The sequence below is a fragment of the Pagrus pagrus genome, assembly GCF_965226575.1.
Source record: "Pagrus pagrus genome assembly, contig: HAP1_SCAFFOLD_198, whole genome shotgun sequence".
Taxonomy (NCBI): Eukaryota; Metazoa; Chordata; class Actinopteri; order Spariformes; family Sparidae; genus Pagrus; species Pagrus pagrus.
This window is the reverse complement of record NW_028175265.1, coordinates 12,712-33,260: the sequence shown is the minus strand read 5'-3', so window position 1 is coordinate 33,260 and position 20,549 is coordinate 12,712. Positions and strand designations below refer to the sequence as shown.

Genomic DNA, 20,549 nt, shown 5'->3' with positions numbered 1-20,549 from the left:
AAATTCAGTCATTATCGACTCACCCTCATGCTGATGATAAGTCTGATGTAGTTTCTTATTCCTCAAAGTTCAGCTGGAGACCCACGGAGGTACTATGCCGTTATATTTGAGTCAAAAGCAGTGAATTATTTCGTGTCACGCTCGCAGATTTCACCTGCCGCGCGCACTTGTTTGATCGTCGCGAACATATTCAGCAACAGAGTGAAGCAGAGGCAGGTGCGAGCGAGTAAAAAACAACAGCGACACACACAGCAACACTGTGCAGCTGCTTTGCGCATGCTGGCTCGTTCCCGCTTTCGCTCTCTCTCTCCCCTGTGCTCGCTCGCGGTGGAGCTCTGCTCGCTCGAAGCAAGACTTTTGACACTTTGGTGGCGGAGACCAAGGCTGACCCTGGCCCTCCTATGATTGGTCATTTTCTGGCCTTAAAACGGAGAGAAGACGAAGAATAATAATAATAAGAAGAAGATGACGATGACGAAGAGAAGACGGAGAACATTGAACAGTAACAATCCAGAAAAACTAATAGGATAAAGGGTTCAAATTGTACGTGTCCAGTTATATAAACAACTATGAAGGTAAGTTAACACTTCACCAAACCGACTCTGATACATGCTAGCCCTTAACTAGCCAAAGTTAGCTCAGTAACAAAGCAACGTTTATTTACTATGTATAGCTAATGTTAGCATAGTGGTAGGTTAGCGTCTGAAGTGTATGGGCTGTCGTCCTCCAAAGGTGTCGGTGTGTAGTATGTTGATAAAGAAATTCTGCGGAGGCAGGCTGGGTGAAGGATAGAGCAATCTTTATTGAAACAGATCTCAAGCCAGCGTCCGAACCAGAGTGTGCACTCCCTGGTATTCTCAAATCTTGGCAAAGGATGCCCAAAATACTTTGCCCTCTGCTCTATCAGAAATCCTCTCTGCTCTAGGAAATCTACAAGTGTCCACCACAATCTGATCTTCTCTGCCTGTGTGGGCCTTTTTAGATCCCTTCTGCCTACAACTATCTACGTCTTCTAATTGGTCACTTTTGGTGGATTGAAGGTCCATCTATCCAATAGTAATTGAATCTATACGTTGCCTAACTCTGCTGATGTCACTTCTGGATTTTACGACCTAAAGATGCTCTGCATCTCTCTCTCTGTCTCTATATGGAAATGTATACGTTAAGCCAGATCCAAACAATTGGGATGAGAGCCGAACTCAGTTCAATACCTTTTTAGGCCTCATCTTATAGCTAACATGTAACACACACACATGCAGCTGCATTCCTTAAACCTCTCACAGATGAACACCCTATCACAGTCTCATTACTCATAATACAGAATGTGTGCTGTTGTTCAGATACCTCATATTATTAACTGTTTTTTTTTTTGTTTGTTTGTGCAATGTATTATCCTAACCCTAATGTTAATCTCAGTTTTAAACAAGGAGGCAGGAGAGGTCACAGTTAGGGCTGAGTGCTACAGGTCCATGAGGAAAAGCCAGAAGCCTCACTGTCTGAGTGTAAGGGTAAGTCATCCTGCAGGTTCAGTTCAAGCTAAGAAACAGGTTTCTGTTTGTCAAATCAAGTTTCTGTGAGTCATGTCATTGCTGCGAATAGCGTATAAAGACTATCATTGAACTATGTCATATGGTACCCGAGGTGTCATATTCAGAAAGAATGCAAAATTAATGGCTCTCACAGAAACAAGATTGTGCTGAGTTCTTATAATTTCCTATAACTTCAATTAAAGATTTATCTTGTATTTTTCTTTGAAATAAGTAAAGTGAGATTACACATATCTATTTTATATGGTAAACTACAAATAAATTGTGTTTTTATGACACTTTTTCCTGTTTCACTTTTAACAATTTTTAAGTTTACTAACAGAAGTTCACTAATTTAATGTTGTCTTTCTATTATTACACTTGCAGCCAGTACATTTTGTTCTCTAACTAACATTTGCTATTGTAAACAGATTGTGCTAAGGGAATCAAAACCAGTCGAGTTGCAGAGATGCCAGTGCACCTGTGTGGCAGGTACAGCCTTGTGCAGCCACGTGGCAGCTCTGCTGTACCAGACGGCCCACTACTCCCAGCTGAGGCTTACATCTGTTCCCCCAGTGTTCAGCTGTACAGAGACTGAACAGAAGTGGCACAAACCAAGGACCATAGTAACCAACCTATTAATGACTTTTATCTTATGTATGGATATCGGTTCAATGTTTATTGAAATGTGTTTTTGTTTGGATGCAGGGCATTAAACCTGGTCCAGTTAATGACATGGTCATCCTGTCAGCCAGACCAAGGGAGAGGAAGCTTGTAGAAGGAATCAAATCAAATCAAATCAAATCAAATTTTATTTGTATAGCCCAAATTCACAAATCACAGTTTGCCTCAGAGGGCTTTACAATCTGTACAGAGACGACACCTTCTGTCCTTTGACCCTTGATTCGAGTGAGAAAAAATACCCTTTTAACAGGGAAAAAAAATGCGGAAGAAACCTCAGGAAGAGCCACAGAGGAGGGATCCCTCTCCCAAGACGGACAGACGTGCAATAGATGTCGCATGTACAGAGCAGATCAACGAGATCACAATGTATACAATTATAATAGATGGTTGACAGGAATGAGAAAAGAGGTATTACAGCAATAATAATGAAATGCACATGGATATGTGACTGCTAGTAATAACAGTAGTAGTGTTTAACGGTAAGGATAGTATGTAGTAATGCATTACAATAATAGTAGTGAAACGTATGTAACAGAGATATGACTAATATTAGCAACAGTAGTGGTGGATGTCAGGCAGGGCCATGGCAGTAGGCGCATCCACGATTCACGACCCGGGCACGGCCAGGATCCATGAGAGCCTGTAGGACTACACTGTAAAAAAAAATCCGTAGAATTTACGGTAAAATACTGGCAGCTGTACCGTAGAAAATACAGTCACAATGTATGAGACATTACGGTATGCTGTTTTGGCAACCGTACATTTTACAGTAGAGAACTGTTATTTGTTTACGGCAATTTGCTGTAAAAATAGCAGTTATAGAATAAAACTGTTTACGGTAATTTGCTGTAAAAATAACAGTTGTTATATAAACCTGTTTACAGTAAATTATTTTAAAAATAACAGATATACTGTAAACCTAATTACAGTCCATCAGTGAAAAAACACGGTAAAACTGTAAGATATAGTACGGTATTTTATTGCAAAGTTCAACTTTACGGTAAAATACTGGCAGCTGTGGTTGCCAGAATTTTACGGTAAAAAATACGGTACAACACTTATGGAATTACAGTTTGTTGGCGTAGATTTTACAGTCAGCAAATGCAAATGGTAAATTATAAAGGAAATAACCAATTAAGCCCATTGTAAACCAAAGTACAGACTATAATTGACAAACTTTAAGAACTTCTCTTTGCATATACACATTCTCTGTGAAAAACAGAACTTGCCCAGTATACTCACAAGGCAGTGTTGACATCTTGAAAAGACAGTGTGTGTCCATACATATGAAGGATAGTCCATGGTAGAAGAAATAAACATCATGAAAAAAGGAGCCACTTGCCCTGTGTTGATCAACACTAATGAGTCACTGAGTCCAGACTTGGCTGAAGAGGGCTCTTAACATGGACATGGTGTTCAAGAAACTGGAACTTAAAGCATTCAGCAGTCACCAGTTCTGCTTGAAGACTCATATGTTGTCCATCTGGTGTCCACTGTAGACTGGCATGATCCTCTCTGCAGCCAGAAAACAGAAACAAAGCAAAGGTTAGATTGATGCAGTGCCTGAGCATGATGCCTACAGAGATAAATTCAGCCTTCTGTTGTTAAACTGAGCTCCAATGAGCTATACATAGAATGAAACCAGCACTCTGGAATATAGTTTTGCAGGTCATCAGGAGTATTTCATTTATTTTATTGTATTAGTGTGAAAGGTAGAAACAGTCACTTTTCAGGACTAAGTGATCATCAGTATTTGTTTCACCCTTGTCGAATTGCAGCCTAAATCCTGAATCCTGTCCATAATACTGATTTTTTTTCTGCTGTATGTTTGTATGAAGCTGTTGGCACCGTGCACTTGAGGGAGATCGATTGAGTGAAGTTTGAGTTGTGCTTGCATCTACTCATTTGCTATACTGACATAAACCATTGTTTACCTCTAATTAGCCTTGACAAGACTGGTGTTTGAGTCATTGGGTCCAGACTTGACTGAAGACAGGTGAGACAGAGTCTCATACAGACATGGTACAATGTTAAGGAAACTGGAACTTTGGGCAGGTGTTGTCATCATTCCTGCTTGAAAATTCACCAGCAGTCTTCAATCAGGTGTTTACTGTGGACTGGCATGAATCTCTCTGCAACCAGACAAAGAAAGACAACAAAGAAAAAATTGTTAATGATAATAATGATAATTATTATTATATAGCACTTACACTGTTGCAAAGTGCTTCCCGCAACAACAACAACAACAACAAAAAACAAAACATTAATTAAAGAAGTTGGAACAGAAAAAAAATTAAATGGTGAATGAAGAGTAGGTTTAAAAAATCTCATAAAAAGGCCAACCTATAAATATGATTTCAGGAGGCACTTAAAACAGTTAACAGATTTAGCAGATCTAATAGATTGAGAGAGATTGAGGGAGAAACTGTGGAGGCTACAGCTGAAAACACACAATCCTTTGGATTTGACATCGAATCAGTGATTTTGATTTTTTTTAAGGATAGTTCCGAGGATTTACCCTTAAGGAACTCCAGATAACAGGGTAGTAGACATATATGGGAGAAATAATTATTGATGTGGCCATGTAAGTATTTGACAGGTATGAAGAAACAAAAACATTTAATGGCAGCACCAGTTCAGAAGCCTATCTATTTAAATGTACTCACTGAAGCTGAGTGCTGATAACGATGACGATGAATCAGAGTACTGGCCATACCGCACTCCTGCAAAGTTGACTGCCTTGCATTATCCAGCTGCACCGTGCTGTGGAGAAGGTGAAATTATTTGTTAAAAAATTGTATGGCTAAGGTGTTAAAGGGATCATTCTCACTTGTTATGTTATCTTTGAATTCGCCTAGATCAAGTGTCAATAAATGTTTCCTTCGTAATACATCCAAGTCTCCTTGTATCATCTTTTATTAAGAATAAACCAGTTTCTCCATTATTTCCATCACAATTATATTATGAAAGGCCTAGATTTATGCTGTGCTTAAATGTAGAGTATGCAGAATTTTCAAAAAAACAACATATGGACCTGTACAAACATAAATCCTCTCAATCATCACTCATGACCCACTAGAAGAGTGTGGTGGTCTGTTTTTCTCATGAGACTCAGCCCTCAGCCATTGTTTTGATGTGTGGCCGGTCTCCTTCTGGGTGGCAACCAGTGCTTATAAAAAGAGATTAACATAAAGCCTTCTATTGTTAAATTAATGCATGGTCAACTGTGCAATCACTTATCACTATTTATTCTTGACAAGACTGGTATCTGATCACAAGGGTAGATTAGTAGGCCAGCAAAGAAGTTGATGAGTCCATGTCAAGTACAACCACTAGTAGACTACCTGAAAGAAAGTGTAAGGAGAAGACAGGATATACATCCCCTCAAGTGAAATATGAAATCATCAACTCTTTCACTCTTTCCAACACATAAGGTTGCAAATTACAATCAAATGACTCAAAAACATGAGCAGCTGGGCCAGCCAAAGACCATGTAACACATATTTTTAATATCACAGCGGCCAAGGTTCAATTGTGGCTTGGGCCATGCTACATATCATCCCCTCTCTCTCCACTGTGTTTCTTGTCTATCTCTACTGCCACTGTCCAGTAAAGCAGAAATAATATCTTTAAAAGTTAAAAACAAAAACAGCTTGTTTTTGGCATTTACATGGATTAGAGACTCACCATTTTCCTGGCTGACACAAAGCCATTAAGTTGTTCCCTCTAAGTCCATAACCAGTCATAGAACTTTGGATGCAATGCCTGAAAGGTGACAGTAGCATAATATTTAAATATTAACACTTGTTAAAGAGACAAGCTAATTTATACAAGTGTACAGATAATTAAGAGAATTTGCTCTTACCATGTTAAAAGATGTAGTGGATGTCTTCAGTTTACCTACTGTAAAGGAGAACTCTTAGTAACAATGTCACCAGCCTTCAACCTACTCTGTAGTGTCACAAATGCACTGAAACACAAGCTCAAATGTTCTTCAGTTTTATTAACTTGAATGCATGAATACAAAATGTTCACATAAATTTAAAAGAATATACTACTAACTAATATACTTAGTGGGCATTTGTACCCCATGCAACCCCACCTAAAAAAAAAATTAACTATCCCTTTAAAACTAATCCCACTCAGCACTTGTTATATTGAACAGTACATGCTTTGCTGTACTTTAACTTTAACACTGACATTCAGAACTCTGTCAGTTAGCTTTGAAAAGTCCTTGTCTAACATGTCTCTCTCCATTCATGATCAGAGAGATCAGCGATGAGGGTGAGGACTCTCGGGTTGACTGACAGTTGCTTCTTGTGTCTTTTTGATTCCACCTTGGTGCCCTTCTCCGGGTTGATGTTGAAGAAACACCTTTGTGAACACAAAAATTCATAATCAACAACTATATACAGTGATTTGTTCTAAAGGAGGAAATAAAAAAAAAAAATTCTTTACCTCTGAAGGAACTCAAGTGTGGAGCCCAGATCCATGGGATAGTGAATGTTGAAGCAGTAATAGCTTCCGAGCATGAGGCAGACGGCAGCGATGAAGGTGGGGATGTGGTCATTCACGACCTTGCGGTCTACGGCAAGCATGAACCGCCTTGAAGCATAGCAAGAGGTTCCTGTAAAAGCAGAAAAGAATTAACAGCACATTAGTCATTTCCATTCAAAAGTGTTGCATGATATACAGAAATGAAGATACTTCAGATTCAAAACGTTCAATTAGAATTTCCCACTGTTCGGTACCTCAACATCCTTTACCAAACTAACAGAGGAAAATGCATGACATTGCACTGTTTTCATACATCATCTTGTGCTAACTCTGCTAACAACTTCTTACTTCTACCTTGTGGCCTGTATGAGTCACTGTTCACAATATTTTAACTTAAACTAGAAAATTCCCCCCGCGGGAAATTTTGAGAATGAGACAGTGCGCAGCAGTTGGGGGTGTTTGCTCTAGCATTAGGCCTAGTGGTCTGTGCGGGGCACTGTCTCACTAATTACCAAAAATAGATAAATTACTCTTTTGTAAATATTTTACTCTTTTTAACCTTTTTAACTAAATTAATTAATTACTTACTGCATGAATTACCTATTATATGAATTATTGTGTCAATAAAATAAAGACAGAACAGTAGGAGAAACACAAAGCTTGTCTATTAGTGCGAGGTGTCACTCAGGTTTATATTTATTGGCCAAACTGAATTGAGTATCAAACTGTGTCAACAGTAATTAAATGAATTTTAGACCAATAACACTTGTCTAACCTACTACTACTACATTTCCTTTGTGCTGCTGAAATCTTGAGCTTGCTAGCACCAGTGCTACCACCTAATAAAGTGATCATACAGTCCTGTGTAATAACATTGAAGTGAAAATGGCATGTTGGTAGATTATTAATTATTCATAAAGCTTTGGTATTTGAGTAACTAAAGTATTTTCAGTAATTTTAGTATTTTTTCAGTTTAATATTGTGGTGTTTTAACTCGAACATCCACGGACATTTCAGAAAGAAACAAGTCCAGCAATGCATTTGACATTCTATTTCTGATCTATTAGGTATTGAGTATCGTTTCAGTATTGTTTCAGTTTCAAGTATTGTTTTGGTATCGAGTATCATGATAAAAACTAAAACTAAAACTTGGTAATGTTGGTATCATGACTACACAAGTGCATTTTATGTAATATTTCCTTGTAATCTTAGGTTCTTACATTAAAACTGAAAATCAACTCACCACATACAATGATGCATGGTGTCACAGGCAAGTTTTCCACTTGTACTTCTTCTGCCAGACATGTGTCCTCCACATAGTGGAAGAGGTTCTCCTCTTTTTCATTGAAGTAGGAGAGAAGAAGGAGCACCATATCTTTCACGTCTTCTGAGCATCCTTCCAACTGTCCTCTCAGAATTTTCAGCTTTGTGACAGCCTGCAGAACTTGTTTGCTCTTGTCCGCACAAATGGTTTGCATGAAGTCCAGAAGCCGTTTTCCCTTTTTTTCGACACTGGTTAGGAAAGTCTCCTTTAGTGCTACCCCAGTGAGCTCTTGGAAGTGGATTGTCATGCCTATCTCCTGGAACAAAAACGGCCACTCCTCCATGAGGATTTGCAGATCTGTTCCCTGGTTTATCGATTTACGTTGGGAGTAGTAAGTGGACTTCATAAGGGTTTTTACCTCATCTGGGCTGAAGTTAGCCTGTTCAATGAGCACCTTCATTTTAAGTTTCTTCTCCTGTTGGCTTTCTGTTGTCTCACTCATTGGCATGAATTCCATGTCCCACTTTATGCAGCCATATGTGTCCTGAACAACTGCCCTTTTTTCAGCTGGGATTTCGTCTGTGTCATCTGACCCCCGTTTGCGCTTCATTATTGTTGGTGCAGAAGACCGCTTCGCATTTTCAATGCGGACTTGTAACTGCTTGACCAGTGAGTGATATCCTGGTCCCACCACATCACCCTCTATGACATCTTGCAGTGACCGTGGATACTTGGCAACCATTTTTTTGGCGACTTCTGTGGAGGCTTGTTTACTGGGAGAAGCACAAACCTTCATCATCTCAGCGACAACCATACGGATCATTTCTCTACGCAACCGGGGCTTTGGTCTTTTCCCCCTCTCAAAACAGTGCACCAGGGCTTCAGGAAAATTCTTCCAAGGAATCTGAAAGCTGTCAACCCAATCTACAGCAGTAATCAGGCGGCTAGGCGATGGGGAGGCGGAGAATGAGGAGCATGTCGAGGAAGATGGGGAGGCTAATGGTGACTGGCTGTGGATTTCACTGCTCTGTGCTGTAAAACAAAAACAATGAAATTAGGGCTGTGTGATATGACGATATATATGGTGTGACGATAGAAAAACATCTATCATTTCATATTATGCTCTATCGTTTATTTTGTTTTGTCACAGATCACACTCTTTACAGCGATATTTTACATAATTTTTATGACTTTTTGGCAACTTTTTTCCTGTTATTCCTCACTTTACAGAAAATGTGCTATATCGTGATATGTATGGTTATCTGGATATAATATAACCTATATCGGGATATGAGGTTTTGGTCATATCGCACAGCCCTAAATGAAATGATAAAAATGTATTGAATGCTGTTTTATCCTTGCTAATACTTGAAAATAAATTTTGTTGAAATATACTTACTGGTTTGTTTCCAGGCAGCCACCAGTTTTCTTGCCTGGATTGGTCTCAGTACTGAAAGCAGATCAGCTTCCTGGATGAACTGAAAATCCTCTGTGGTCTCCACCCCCAAAGATTGTAGTGTCTCCTCTAAAATATCTAGCATTGAAGCTGGGAGGTCTGGCATCACCTTTGTAATGGCGCTCCGTACGTTGCTTTGGTGTGCATCATCCATTTCTGAATATAAAAAAGAGATAATAATAAAGTTTTAACACCAGAATGACAGCCCAAGACATTAGGGATGCTCCGACTGAAATTAGCCGATCTTCAGTAATCAATATCAGATCAGCAAATCCTGATATTGCTTTATTGTTATCGACTGCTCAACACTTGAGCCATTTCTCAGCAGAGTTGGTGTTTGTATGCTGCTCAACACTGAGTTTCTACCTGGACAGCTATAGCAGGCGGACCAGGTTAGCACAAACACTACTCCACATTAGTGCTCACATTAATGGAGAGCTGCTCTTTTCACAGGCCGCTTACTGTATACAGATCAATTGTATGTGCTAAATGTGTTTATCCAGGTATGTGTAGCATCATATTTTCAGCAAGGTGTAAATTTAAGCTCATAAACCAGACTATTTGCTAACATAAGCTGAGCTACATGTTAGCTGCTCATGTAAACCTGCAGCGACCAGCATTTTGCACTGCTTTTTAAGGCCAAAGACTATTCAAAAAAGAAAAGTAAAAAATTGGATCAGCCGATATTTCTCATTAATAGAGCTAGACAATACAGATATATGATATGAGACTAGAAATCATCATATCGTTAAATTTTGGATATCGTAATATTGTTTTCCTGGTTTTAAAGGCTGTATTACAGTAAAGTGAGATAATATTCTGAACTTACCAGACTGTTCTAGCTATTCAAAAATTTCCCACTTGCCACTTGGTCATTACATCCACATTACTGATTATTATTTATCAATAATCTTATTATGTACATTTTTTGTGAGGGGGAACTACAGTCATCCCTACAATATTGTCACAACATTGAGAGGTATTTTGGTCAAAAATACTGTGTTTTATTTTGCCCAAGGAAGTCCTGATGAAATTTAACGTTCAAGGAAACTTTGATGTTCAAATATTGACTTGATTCATAATGAGATGTATATTTATCGATTGATATGAAAAAGATTATAGTGATAAATGTTTTGCCATATCGTCCAGCTCTACTCATTAACAATCGGCAAACGGTGCGTGGCAGCAAAAAAAAACGTGATCAGAGCATCCCTACAATACATCCATTAGTGTGACAGCACACTGTGTTTAAATGGAACTATTTGGCATCCATCCTTAATGTAAGATGACAATGGATAGTAATCAATCAAGTCAGTGATGTTCACACACTGCATCTTTTCATTGTTTTTCCTAACAGAGTACATATGGTACTGAGGAATGAATTCAGCCTCGTACACTGAGACCAGAAAATGAACAGTGTCATTTTTGATCAAAATAAGCGCGAGTTCACCAAACTCCACGGAGTCCATGCTCCCTGTGACGAGGAATTGTCCTTTCTTGTATGACGTTCCTTTATACAGCATTTCTAATGTGACCTTTGTGTTGGTCTCAGTGAAGTCAAATGGTCTCACTGCACCTTGAATGGCTTTACTATACAGTGCTGAATAAAATGGAGAACTATCTTTGACTTGTAAGACAGCTTGACCCATTGGTCCTGCTGAAAGATACGCCTGGAAAATTTGGTGTCTTTCAGAGAGTGTAAGGCAGAGGTTTTTGAAATTCTTCAAATTTCTTGCACATCTTTTGAAATAACTGTGCTTACTTTCAAAGCGCATTGTCCACACTCTGATCAAGGGACCAAATTTCAGAATCAGTGCTGGGTAATGACGTAAATAATGGTGCTTGGGTTTCAAGTTGCTTTCTGGAAATAGAGCCTTTCTTGACTCTAAATATTCTTGAATGAGAATATCTAGATATGCAACCTGAGACACAGAGATTTTCTGAGCACATATCAGGTCCACAATGTCTTTCAGCTGTAGAGTCAACTGCCACACATCATCTGCTGTATCTTTCACTCTGTCACCAATTATGAGAGGCAGCAGCCTTAGAAGATTCCAGTTCTGTACGGCCTGTCCTGAGAGTTTAGCTGCTTGAGGGCTAACTTCACATGGTTTTGTTGAAGCATCAGCGGCGCGGTATTTGAACTGTTTAATACGCCGATTCAGAGAGGAGTAGGTGAACCATGCCTTTTTCTTGATGAAATACTTCAGATACAGTGCTACATCATATGACAAAACACCTTCAAAGATGTCATGACCTAGGCAAGGTGGCAAACCTGGCTGACAGACATTAAAGTATTTCAAACTGTTGAATACTGACTTGCACTTTACTCCTTCCACATCTGGGGTGTCTTCAGTCTGGAGGCGCTCGACAGCTGCGTCGTAATTCTCAGCGGTGCGCTCTGGTCCACACAGATTAGGATCGTCACCTTGAAATTGAGATCGGGTTATTAGGCAGTACCTACAAAAATACTGTGAGCGACTGAAATTTTCAGTAAAGCCACCAATGCAATGCGAGCCCAAATTATCTCCACCAATGCAATACAGGGTTCCTTTAACTGTTTCATCTGATAGTACAATCCCATTCTCCTCCAACTCCTTCACGTCTGCTAGTAACTCAGAGAACACTTTAGCATGCCCAAATGCTTTGAAATCTTTCTCTCTGCACAGTAGAACAAGTAACATGTGGTCTGTGTTTGATCGTACATGAAGTGGCAGGTTAGCAACAGATGCATAGACAGCTAATACCTTATGTCTTGTCTTTGCAGAACCTAAAGGGTTAACGACTTCAAAGGCATCTTGGTACAGTATTAGCTTGAGACATGATGGATTCTGAGCAAAAAACACATTGGATTTGAATAGCTGACCATCACTAATGTCACTTAGAACATCTGTGGGAGACTCAGCTGAATGCTCCCCTGATTTCTGCCACAGGTCAGACTCTAACAGACATTTCAAAGTCTCTCTCACAGGCACATAGTAGGCAAACCTATCTGTTCTGTTCTCATCTCTTCCTAAAAAAATTTTCTTTGGCTCCACATAGTTGAACTTTTTTTTGAAAGTCTGAGTTCTTGAGTATGCTGTCCTCATTGGCCCTGTGTGACATGCAGAGAACAGATCAGATCCCCTGACAGAATCACAAACTCTGGTGATATCCTCATCTGATAATGCTGTGTCATTTTTTAGCAGGGCCGTAAGTTTACTCAAACTATATGTCTGACCCAACTCATGTATGTTTTGTATCTCCTCAACAATGTTCTGTATGGTCGAAGCAGGTAGTAGAAACTCACCCTGCAATTTCAAGTAGAATAAAGACACATTTCTGAGAAAAAGATCACTGAAATCCTCTGATATATCCATATCACCCTCATCTTTACCTGTCCCTGTACTTGTCTCATTCACTTGAGCGCCAAAGTTATCTGATTCAGTTTGAACAGATGATGATTGTGAAGCAGACTCTCTGAATAAGTCACTGATACTGATATCTGTAAGATCTCTGTGTTTCCGTGACATGTGTGCGGAAAATGAGGATTTGACCTTGAACACATTTGTGCATCCTTTGACTGGACATGTCACAGCACGTCCTTCCACAATATGCTCCCTCAAGTGAGCTACCAGATCTTTTGTATCGTGACACTGGCGCTCACACATCGCCATTGCACACTTAAAATCACTTACAGCCGTCCCGACAGTAATGGGAGTAGGAGCAGATACACTATGCCTCCGGTAAAAATGCGCCCTAAACGCTCCATATCTGTAAAATGTCTGCTTGCAACCGGCTCCAGTGCACTTAAATAAACAACGTGGTTCATTTCTATGGAGTTTGCAATGAAGCACATAACCCCTCAAAGTCTTAACCGACTTGCTACAGAAGTTACAGCTAAACATTTTTCTAGCATTAGCAAAGTTAGCTGTAGCTAGCGACTTCTCAGAGCCCTTAAGTGACTCTTCTATTCTGCAAAAAGCAGATAGGGACACGTCCAGCAACTTTTAAGATATAGCTACCTGAACTCCTCTGCTTGAAAGTCAACGAATAAGAGCTAATGTGGCTCTGCGGCTAGCTAACGTTGATCGGACAGACTCAATGAGCTGTGAATGTGCTTACCTGAAGAAGACACTCTGCTCCTGTGGGCGCGAAGAAATGGCGGTGAACTGAAATTTCCGTTAACTCCGCGGTCCTCTCTCTGCGTCTCTCTCTCTCTCTCTCTCTCTCTCTCTATCTGTCGGTCTGTCTGTCTGTCTGTCTCTCTGTCGTTCTCTCTGTCTCTCTCCTCAATTCAAACACTGCTCCTGTGGGCGCGAAGAAATGATGGTGAACTGAAATTCAAAATTTCTAGCTTCTGTTAACTCCGCGGTCATCTCTCTCTCTCTCCTCAATTCAATAAAGCTTTATTGACACGGAACAACAAACACAACAACGTTTTCATTGTCATGTTTTACATATAATAAAAAATGTACATGTACAAGAATAAAATACATATACAATAAACAATAAACATGTATAGTTTTCTATTGCATTAAGTGCTTTGCGTCGGCCCAATGCCCCTTAACTGTGATATAATAAGCACATACCACTGCCTGTCCTGATGTATTGCTTAAATATACCATACTTTTTAACATTCTACTTTCTATAGAAATGATGGTATGATTTTATGGTTGTGTACCGTAAATTTAAATGTAAACACCAGCAAAATCTGTAATTCAGACAGAATGATACCGTCAATTTTAAGGTAATTACACGCTTGTGACATTATGGTATTTTACCGTGAATTTTGCAAACTTTTTATAACATTCACAGTAAAATTCCATATTTTCTACTTAGTAAGACCGTACAATTTAAAGTTATTTACTGTTTCTTGATTTACAGTAATTCAATGTATTTACTACAGTGATATACTATTTTTGATTTTACGGTATTTCACTGTTGCTATTTGGCAGTTTTTTACCGTAATTTCTACGGACATTTTTTACAGTGTAGGAGATGACAAAAAAGGCAAAGATGGCTGCACAAGTCCCTCCCCGGGTAGGTGTACTTGTATTAGACAATCTGGCTCTATTGACGCCTTTAAATCTAAACTCAAAACTCACTTTTTTGACTTAGCCTTTAATTAGTCCTTGACATCGACTGCTAGCTTCCTCGGTGGGTCGGTCTCAGTCTCAATGAGTAAGCTATAGTATTAGATTCCACATTGTCCTGAAACAAGCTATTGTTTTGAAGAAAGTTGCATAACTGACAGGGGAGGTTAGAAATGGGTCTACAGTTCGCCAATACACCTGAATCTAGAGTAGGCTTTTTAAGAAGAGGTTTAACTACAGCTAATTTAAATGACTGAGGTACATAACCTGTAACTAGAGACAGTTTGATCACGTCTAAGAAAGAATCAGAATCAGAATCCTTTATTAAGAACTTCTTTAAGCAGACTGGTTGGGACGGGGTCTAGGAGACAAGTCGATGGTTTTGACAAAGAGATCATTGAGGTTAATTGTTGAAGCTTGATTGGAGAAAAACTGTCCAGGTATACAGCAGGTTTTACAGCTGAGTTTAAAGTTCCTGTGCACTTGACACTAACAAATCTGAAGATCAGTGTGATGAGAATTTTGTACTACATGTAGAAGAATGTGAATTGATGTTACACAGCCCTCTTGAGAGAGACTGTTGGGTGTGAACTGTGACCTGTAGCTTGTGACCTCTTCTATGACCTTGTTTTATTACTTGTTTTGAAACTTGTTTTATGACCTAAGTAAGGAACCGACAGACACTGAAGGTAAACATCCTCCTCTCTGTAGGAAGGCTTGAATATAGTGATGACACACCCAGAGTGACAGAGAGAGATAAATACCCTGACTCCCTCTTTAGACAGCCAGTCTTCACTTTGTAACTGATCTGCGTGTTGCTCTGTGAATGCTCCTCTTGTACAAGATTAAAACCCTTGTTTGAACTTTGAGCTGACTCCGATCCCCTTCCTCCAGTTCTAAATGAACGCAGAATTATTTTAACAATCAGTATTGGTGTATTTTACTTGAGAACCTGTTAGTGTTCATTTTTGATTTTTCTCTCTCAGATGAATTGGGCAGGGTGCCTGAGGAGAAGAGGACATCATGGAGACAAAGAAGTCAAAGTGGAGAGAGGGCATCCAAGGAGAAAAGGAACAGGTGGAGAAGAAGCGGGATGTCCGAGGAGAAGAGGATGACATGGAGACAAAGAAGTCAAAATGGGTTTTAACAACAGTTAAACAGTCAATGGGTTTAACAGTCAATGGGTTTTAACAAATAAGGTGCGAGTGACTTTGGAATCTTACTGTAAGCATGTACTTTCTAAGTTACAATATATCTGACAAGAAAAAAAGCAATTACACTGATTTACCGTATACTCCCGAATTACAAGTCCATCATCCTCACCAAGGTAGAGGCAAAGTGCCTTGAGAACTGCTGCCTTTTTGAGATTAACATTACTTGTAGCCTGTGTGAAGAGATTCCACCGATTAAAACATTCAGAAACACATAAATAACTGCAAAGACATTTTCCAATATCCAACCTGTGGTAACCTACAAACACTGACTTCCAATCAGCTTTGTCAAGTTTGATCTATATAGCTCAAAATTATGTCAAACATACTGTAAAAGGTCATCCTTTTTTAATTACAAAATAACTGAAGCGTGGCCTAGTTTTTATTTTTTTTAAAAGTGAGGTATAAACATGTTTTAACTCCTGTTTATTAAGGGATATACAGTACAACCGACAACAATGCTGTCCTCTTAACACATAGGTGCTTAGTACATCTACAGCCCGATCTTTTTATCACCACCTAAGAAAACAGGATTGAACTGGCACCTGTCTGATCACATGGCTGCATCTCTCGCCCATATGGTATTATTGCCTTAAAAAGACAATATTTCTTTAGAAATTATTTTTGCACCTTTTAAATACTCCAGGCTGTTACTGATGATGCAAACTGGGGCTTCATATGGACAATACAATTACACAGTGTATGACACATGTATGAAAAAAAATTCCATAACATTGTATATTTCATATTCTGTTCTGTTTTTAGGGTGACTTTAACATCTGTCTAGTTTCTGGCCAGAAACATCTCCCTTCTTCTGGAAAACAGATGTCAACTGGGGTAAAAGATTGTCCAACTGTACCATGAAGTTTGTCTCAAGTGGAAGTGTTGTAATCTGCTGGAATTCAGCATTTATCTGTTAGAAGTTAGAAGAGTAGCTTGCCATAGAGTTATTCTGTCCCCAAGTGGCCAAAATAAAGAACTGCTTCCTCTACAGGAGATTTTTCTCTCTCCAAATGTTGGTTGTTTTACCGTATCAGACTTTAAATTTTAACAGGTGCACACTGAAATTGCACAATAAGAAGAGAGGAAAAGGCAAGCATGTATTTACCTGATCAGTATGAAAGAATGCAGACCATCTGGCTTTAAACTCTCTGGCTGCTGGGTTTTGCTTCACCACCTCACTGTTTCTTTGTCTGACATCATTCAAAAGTTCAACTCTCACATTTTCCAGACTTTCATCTGTGAGGGTGTAATGTACAATTTTTTTTGTATTTTGATTAATAGTGCATGGGTGACATAATACATAATTGATAGTGAACCCTTGCCAAAACTTTGACCACATTTGAAACCAGACAGACCAGGTAAATATTTCTACACTTCTTCAACAACACTTCAACTTCACGCTTGACCTTTCCTCCAATAAAGTAATGACGACATTAGTGTTCTGTTATTTTGTCACTTTTTGAATTAAATTCTTGAGAATTTGGATAAAACTGGTTTGAACTTTGAAAAAAACAAAAGAATTAAGAAATCTAAACTCATGTTTATAGAACAATTTCTCAACAATTAAGTAATGTAAATAAAGTTTTATGTCATTTGTTCATAAAATATGTGTTTTTCCTGTCATAACTTAGTTTTTGTCAACACTGTTAGACACAATAGAAAATTAATCATTCCTATTTGTTTGGTTTGCTATAGATTTAACCCTTGTGTCTTCACCTTGACTTCACACATGTTAAATGTTGAATATTCCTTTTTATTCAATTTTTGTGCTGTGTCACATGTGCTCTTTGAAAACTCTTATGTCACAAAAGTCTTATCATTTGCATTTAATACAAAGAATAAAAGTTCTGGACATAAAAGAACACATTATTTCATTTAAAGAAACAACTACATTAATAATTTGGCTGTTTTAGAGAAACAGTTTGAAAGTATTCAAAAATACATGCAAAATACTAAAGATTTTCTCCACTCAAATACATTTAACTTTGCTCATCCACTTAATTAAACATTTTGGTACAACAAATAACTCATCATGTAAATTTGACTTTCTTTCACCACCGTCAGACAGAGAAAATGATGGTGTTGACAAAAACAACAAACATATGGGAACTTTTTTGACCTTTTTATTTTAGCAGATGTGAAGAGTTGTTGGGGGGTCGTCAGGAATATAGCTGACTATCTATTTGTCTGATTTTACTGCTAAATTATAAATGGCTTTTTCCTGTCACGCTAGTTTGGATGCCTCTTTCATTTTACTTTATTCCAGGCTGTTAAGGACAAATGCCTAAAGACATATTCGCCATCACAAACCCCTGCTTATGGTAAATATACCATATTTCATCATATTTCCATTGCACAGTCAGTAGTGTAGATGTCAGAGTTAGATATTAACTACTATATGATATTATTTTGCTTCTGGATTCTTTCTCTTCAGAAAAATTGGTCAGAGATTATCAAGGCCACGTTGCGGGTGCCAACCCCACAAAGAAAATGCTGGAGAACGCTAAACAGCGTGCAATGCACATCATTCAGTTTTTGCGGTTCATGGCCAACTCAAAAATCCCAAATGTGGATTTACTCTTTCTGAAGAATTATGGAAGAGTTTGAGAGTAAGACTACACACTTTTTAAAGATTTATCTCTTGGAATTAATGTGTAATTAAAATAAAAGACATGAACTTGAAAAAAATGTTCACCAAGGTTTGTGGCTGAACTCAAAGGGCATGGATTCAAACCGAAAACACAGAAAATTTACCTCACTGATGTGAGGTGAGGTGTGATTGGATAAAAGTCTACAGTAACTGAAGGAACTTACAGCACCATGAGTGAGGAGGACTTTGCTGTCCTTCAAGACAGTATTGAGGGCAAAATAGCTCCCCTGGAAGTCAAAAGATGTCATGATCATGATAATGATATATAGGAAATATTAAGGATATAGATGAAAAAAGACTTGACTTTATTGATCCCTTTGAGATGACTCCCTCAGGAAAATTGAATTTCCAGCTGCTTACAAAGTAAGGAAGCAGCACACAAGGCAGTTTGCAAACAACAACAACAACTACTCGCAAACGGGTGTATAAATATATATATATCAAATCAAATCAAATCAAATTTTATTTGTATAGCCCAAATTCACAAATCACAGTTTGCCTCAGAGGGCTTTACAATCTGTACAGAGACGACACCCTCTGTCCTTCGACCCTCGATTCGAGTGAGGAAAAACTTGCCCCAAAAAAAAGGCCCTTTTAACAGGGAAAAAATGCGGAAGAAACCTCAGGGAGAGCCACAGAGGAGGGATCCCTCTCCCAGGACGGACAGACGTGCAATAGATGTCGCATGTACAGAGCAGATCGACGAGATCACAATGTATTCAATTATAAGCGATGGTTGACAGGAGTGAAAGTACACAAAGATGTATTACAGCAATAATGATGAAATGCACATGGAAATGTGATTACTAGTGATAACAGTAGTAATGATCAATGGCAAGGATGGTATGTAGCAATGCAGTACGATAATAGTAGTGGAACGTATGTAACAGAGATGTGACTAATATTAGCGACAGTAGTGGTGGGTGTCAGGCAGGGTCATGGCAGTAGGTGCATCCACGATCAGGCAGGGCCATAGCAGTAGGCGCATCCACGATCAGGCAGGGCCATAGCAGTGGGCGCATCCACGATCAGGCAGGGCCATAGCAGTGGGCGCATCCACGATCCACGACCCGGGCGCGGCCAGGATCCAAGGGAGCCTGTAGGACTAGAAAGCACAAGGACTCCGGGGAAGAAGCAAGTCAGTGACATGCAGAGATGGGGCATGTATACAGGCATAATGTATACAGATGGAGAGGAGAGGAGAGGGGAGGAGAGAGAAGCTCAGTGTGTCATTGTCCCCCGGACTAGGCCTATAGCAGCATAACTAAGAGCTCGTCCAGGACAGGCCTGGGCCTGTCCTGGACCAGCCCTAACTATAAGCTCTATCGAAGAGGAAGGTCTTAAGTCTACTCTTAAAGGTAGAGAGGGTGTCCGCCTCCCGGACCAAAACAGGAAGATGGTTCCACAGAAGAGGAGCTTGATAACTGAAGGCTCTGGCTCCCATTCTACTTTTGGAGACTTTAGGAACTACAAGTAATCCTGCGTTCTGGGAGCGTAATGCTCTAGTTGGGTGATAGGGTAATATGAGCTCCTGGAGATATGATAGTGCCTGACCATTAACAGCTTTGTAAGTGAGGAGAAGGATTTTAAACTCTATTCTTGATTTTACAGGGAGCCAGTGCAGAGAGGCCAGTACAGGAGTAATATGATCTCTTTTCTTAGTTCCTGTCAGTACACGTGCTGCAGCATTCTGGACCAGCTGGAGACTCTTTAGAGACTTGTTAGGGCAGCCTGATAATAGAGAATTACAATAGTCCAGTCTGGAAGTAACAAATGCATGGACTAGCTTTTCTGCGTCTTTTTGAGACAGGATGGGCCTGATTTTTGCAATGTTACGTAGATGAAAAAATGCAGACCTTGAAATTTGTTTTATGTGGGAGTTGAAGGACATATCTTGATCAAAGATAACTCCCAGATTCCTGACGGTGGTGCTGGAGGCCAAGTTAATGCCATCCAAACTCGCTATATCATTAGATAATGCATCTCTAAGGTGTTTAGGACCAAGTACTATAACTTCGGTTTTATCTGAGTTTAACAGCAGAAAATTGCAGGTCATCCAGGTCTTAATGTCCTTGAGACATGCATGGAGTTTAGTAAGCTGATTAGTTTCATTTGGCTTTATTGATAGGTATAACTGTGTATCATCTGCATAACAATGAAAGTTTATGGAGTGTTTCCGAATT

The 20,549-nt window shown here is 39.2% G+C and overlaps 1 protein-coding gene and 1 long non-coding RNA gene across 3 annotated transcripts; one reads left to right on the top strand and one right to left on the bottom strand.

Moving 5' to 3' along the window:
- Nucleotides 1-489: 489 nt before the first annotated feature.
- On the top strand, nucleotides 490-2,190 carry LOC311254054. Its single transcript, XR_014622171.1, has 3 exons — nucleotides 490-575; nucleotides 1,417-1,508; nucleotides 1,958-2,190. It is a non-coding gene; the product is annotated as an uncharacterized lncRNA (long non-coding RNA).
- Nucleotides 2,191-5,742: 3,552 nt separating this feature from the next.
- On the bottom strand, nucleotides 5,743-13,765 carry LOC311254056 (uncharacterized protein). Of its 2 annotated transcripts, none has more exons than XM_084384478.1 (7): nucleotides 13,532-13,765; nucleotides 11,747-11,855; nucleotides 9,371-9,583; nucleotides 7,951-9,003; nucleotides 6,669-6,837; nucleotides 6,076-6,584; nucleotides 5,743-5,975 (listed from the first exon to the last, which is right to left on the bottom strand). In XM_084384478.1, the coding sequence occupies exons 3-6, from the start codon at nucleotides 9,579-9,581 to the stop codon at nucleotides 6,449-6,451; spliced, it is 1,569 nt and encodes a 522-aa protein (XP_084240604.1). In that variant the 5' UTR covers nucleotides 9,582-9,583; nucleotides 11,747-11,855; nucleotides 13,532-13,765; the 3' UTR covers nucleotides 5,743-5,975; nucleotides 6,076-6,448. The 2 variants fall into 2 exon arrangements, with proteins under 2 accessions (XP_084240604.1, XP_084240605.1); XM_084384479.1 differs by lacking the exon at nucleotides 13,532-13,765 and adding an exon at nucleotides 13,432-13,503.
- Between the last annotated feature and the right edge of the window lie 6,784 nt (nucleotides 13,766-20,549).

Bases quoted from the DNA above. Each gene is read 5' to 3' on its own strand.
- LOC311254056 (XM_084384478.1), bottom strand. From the start codon at position 9,581: ATGGATGATGCACACCAAAGCAACGTACGGAGCGCCATTACAAAGGTG. The intron at 9,004-9,370 runs GTAAGTATATTT...TTTGTTTTACAG, and splicing joins GGCTGCCTGGAAACAAACCA to CACAGAGCAGTGAAATCCAC. The intron at 6,838-7,950 runs GTGAGTTGATTT...CTGCTTTTACAG, and splicing joins ACCATGCATCATTGTATGTG to GAACCTCTTGCTATGCTTCA.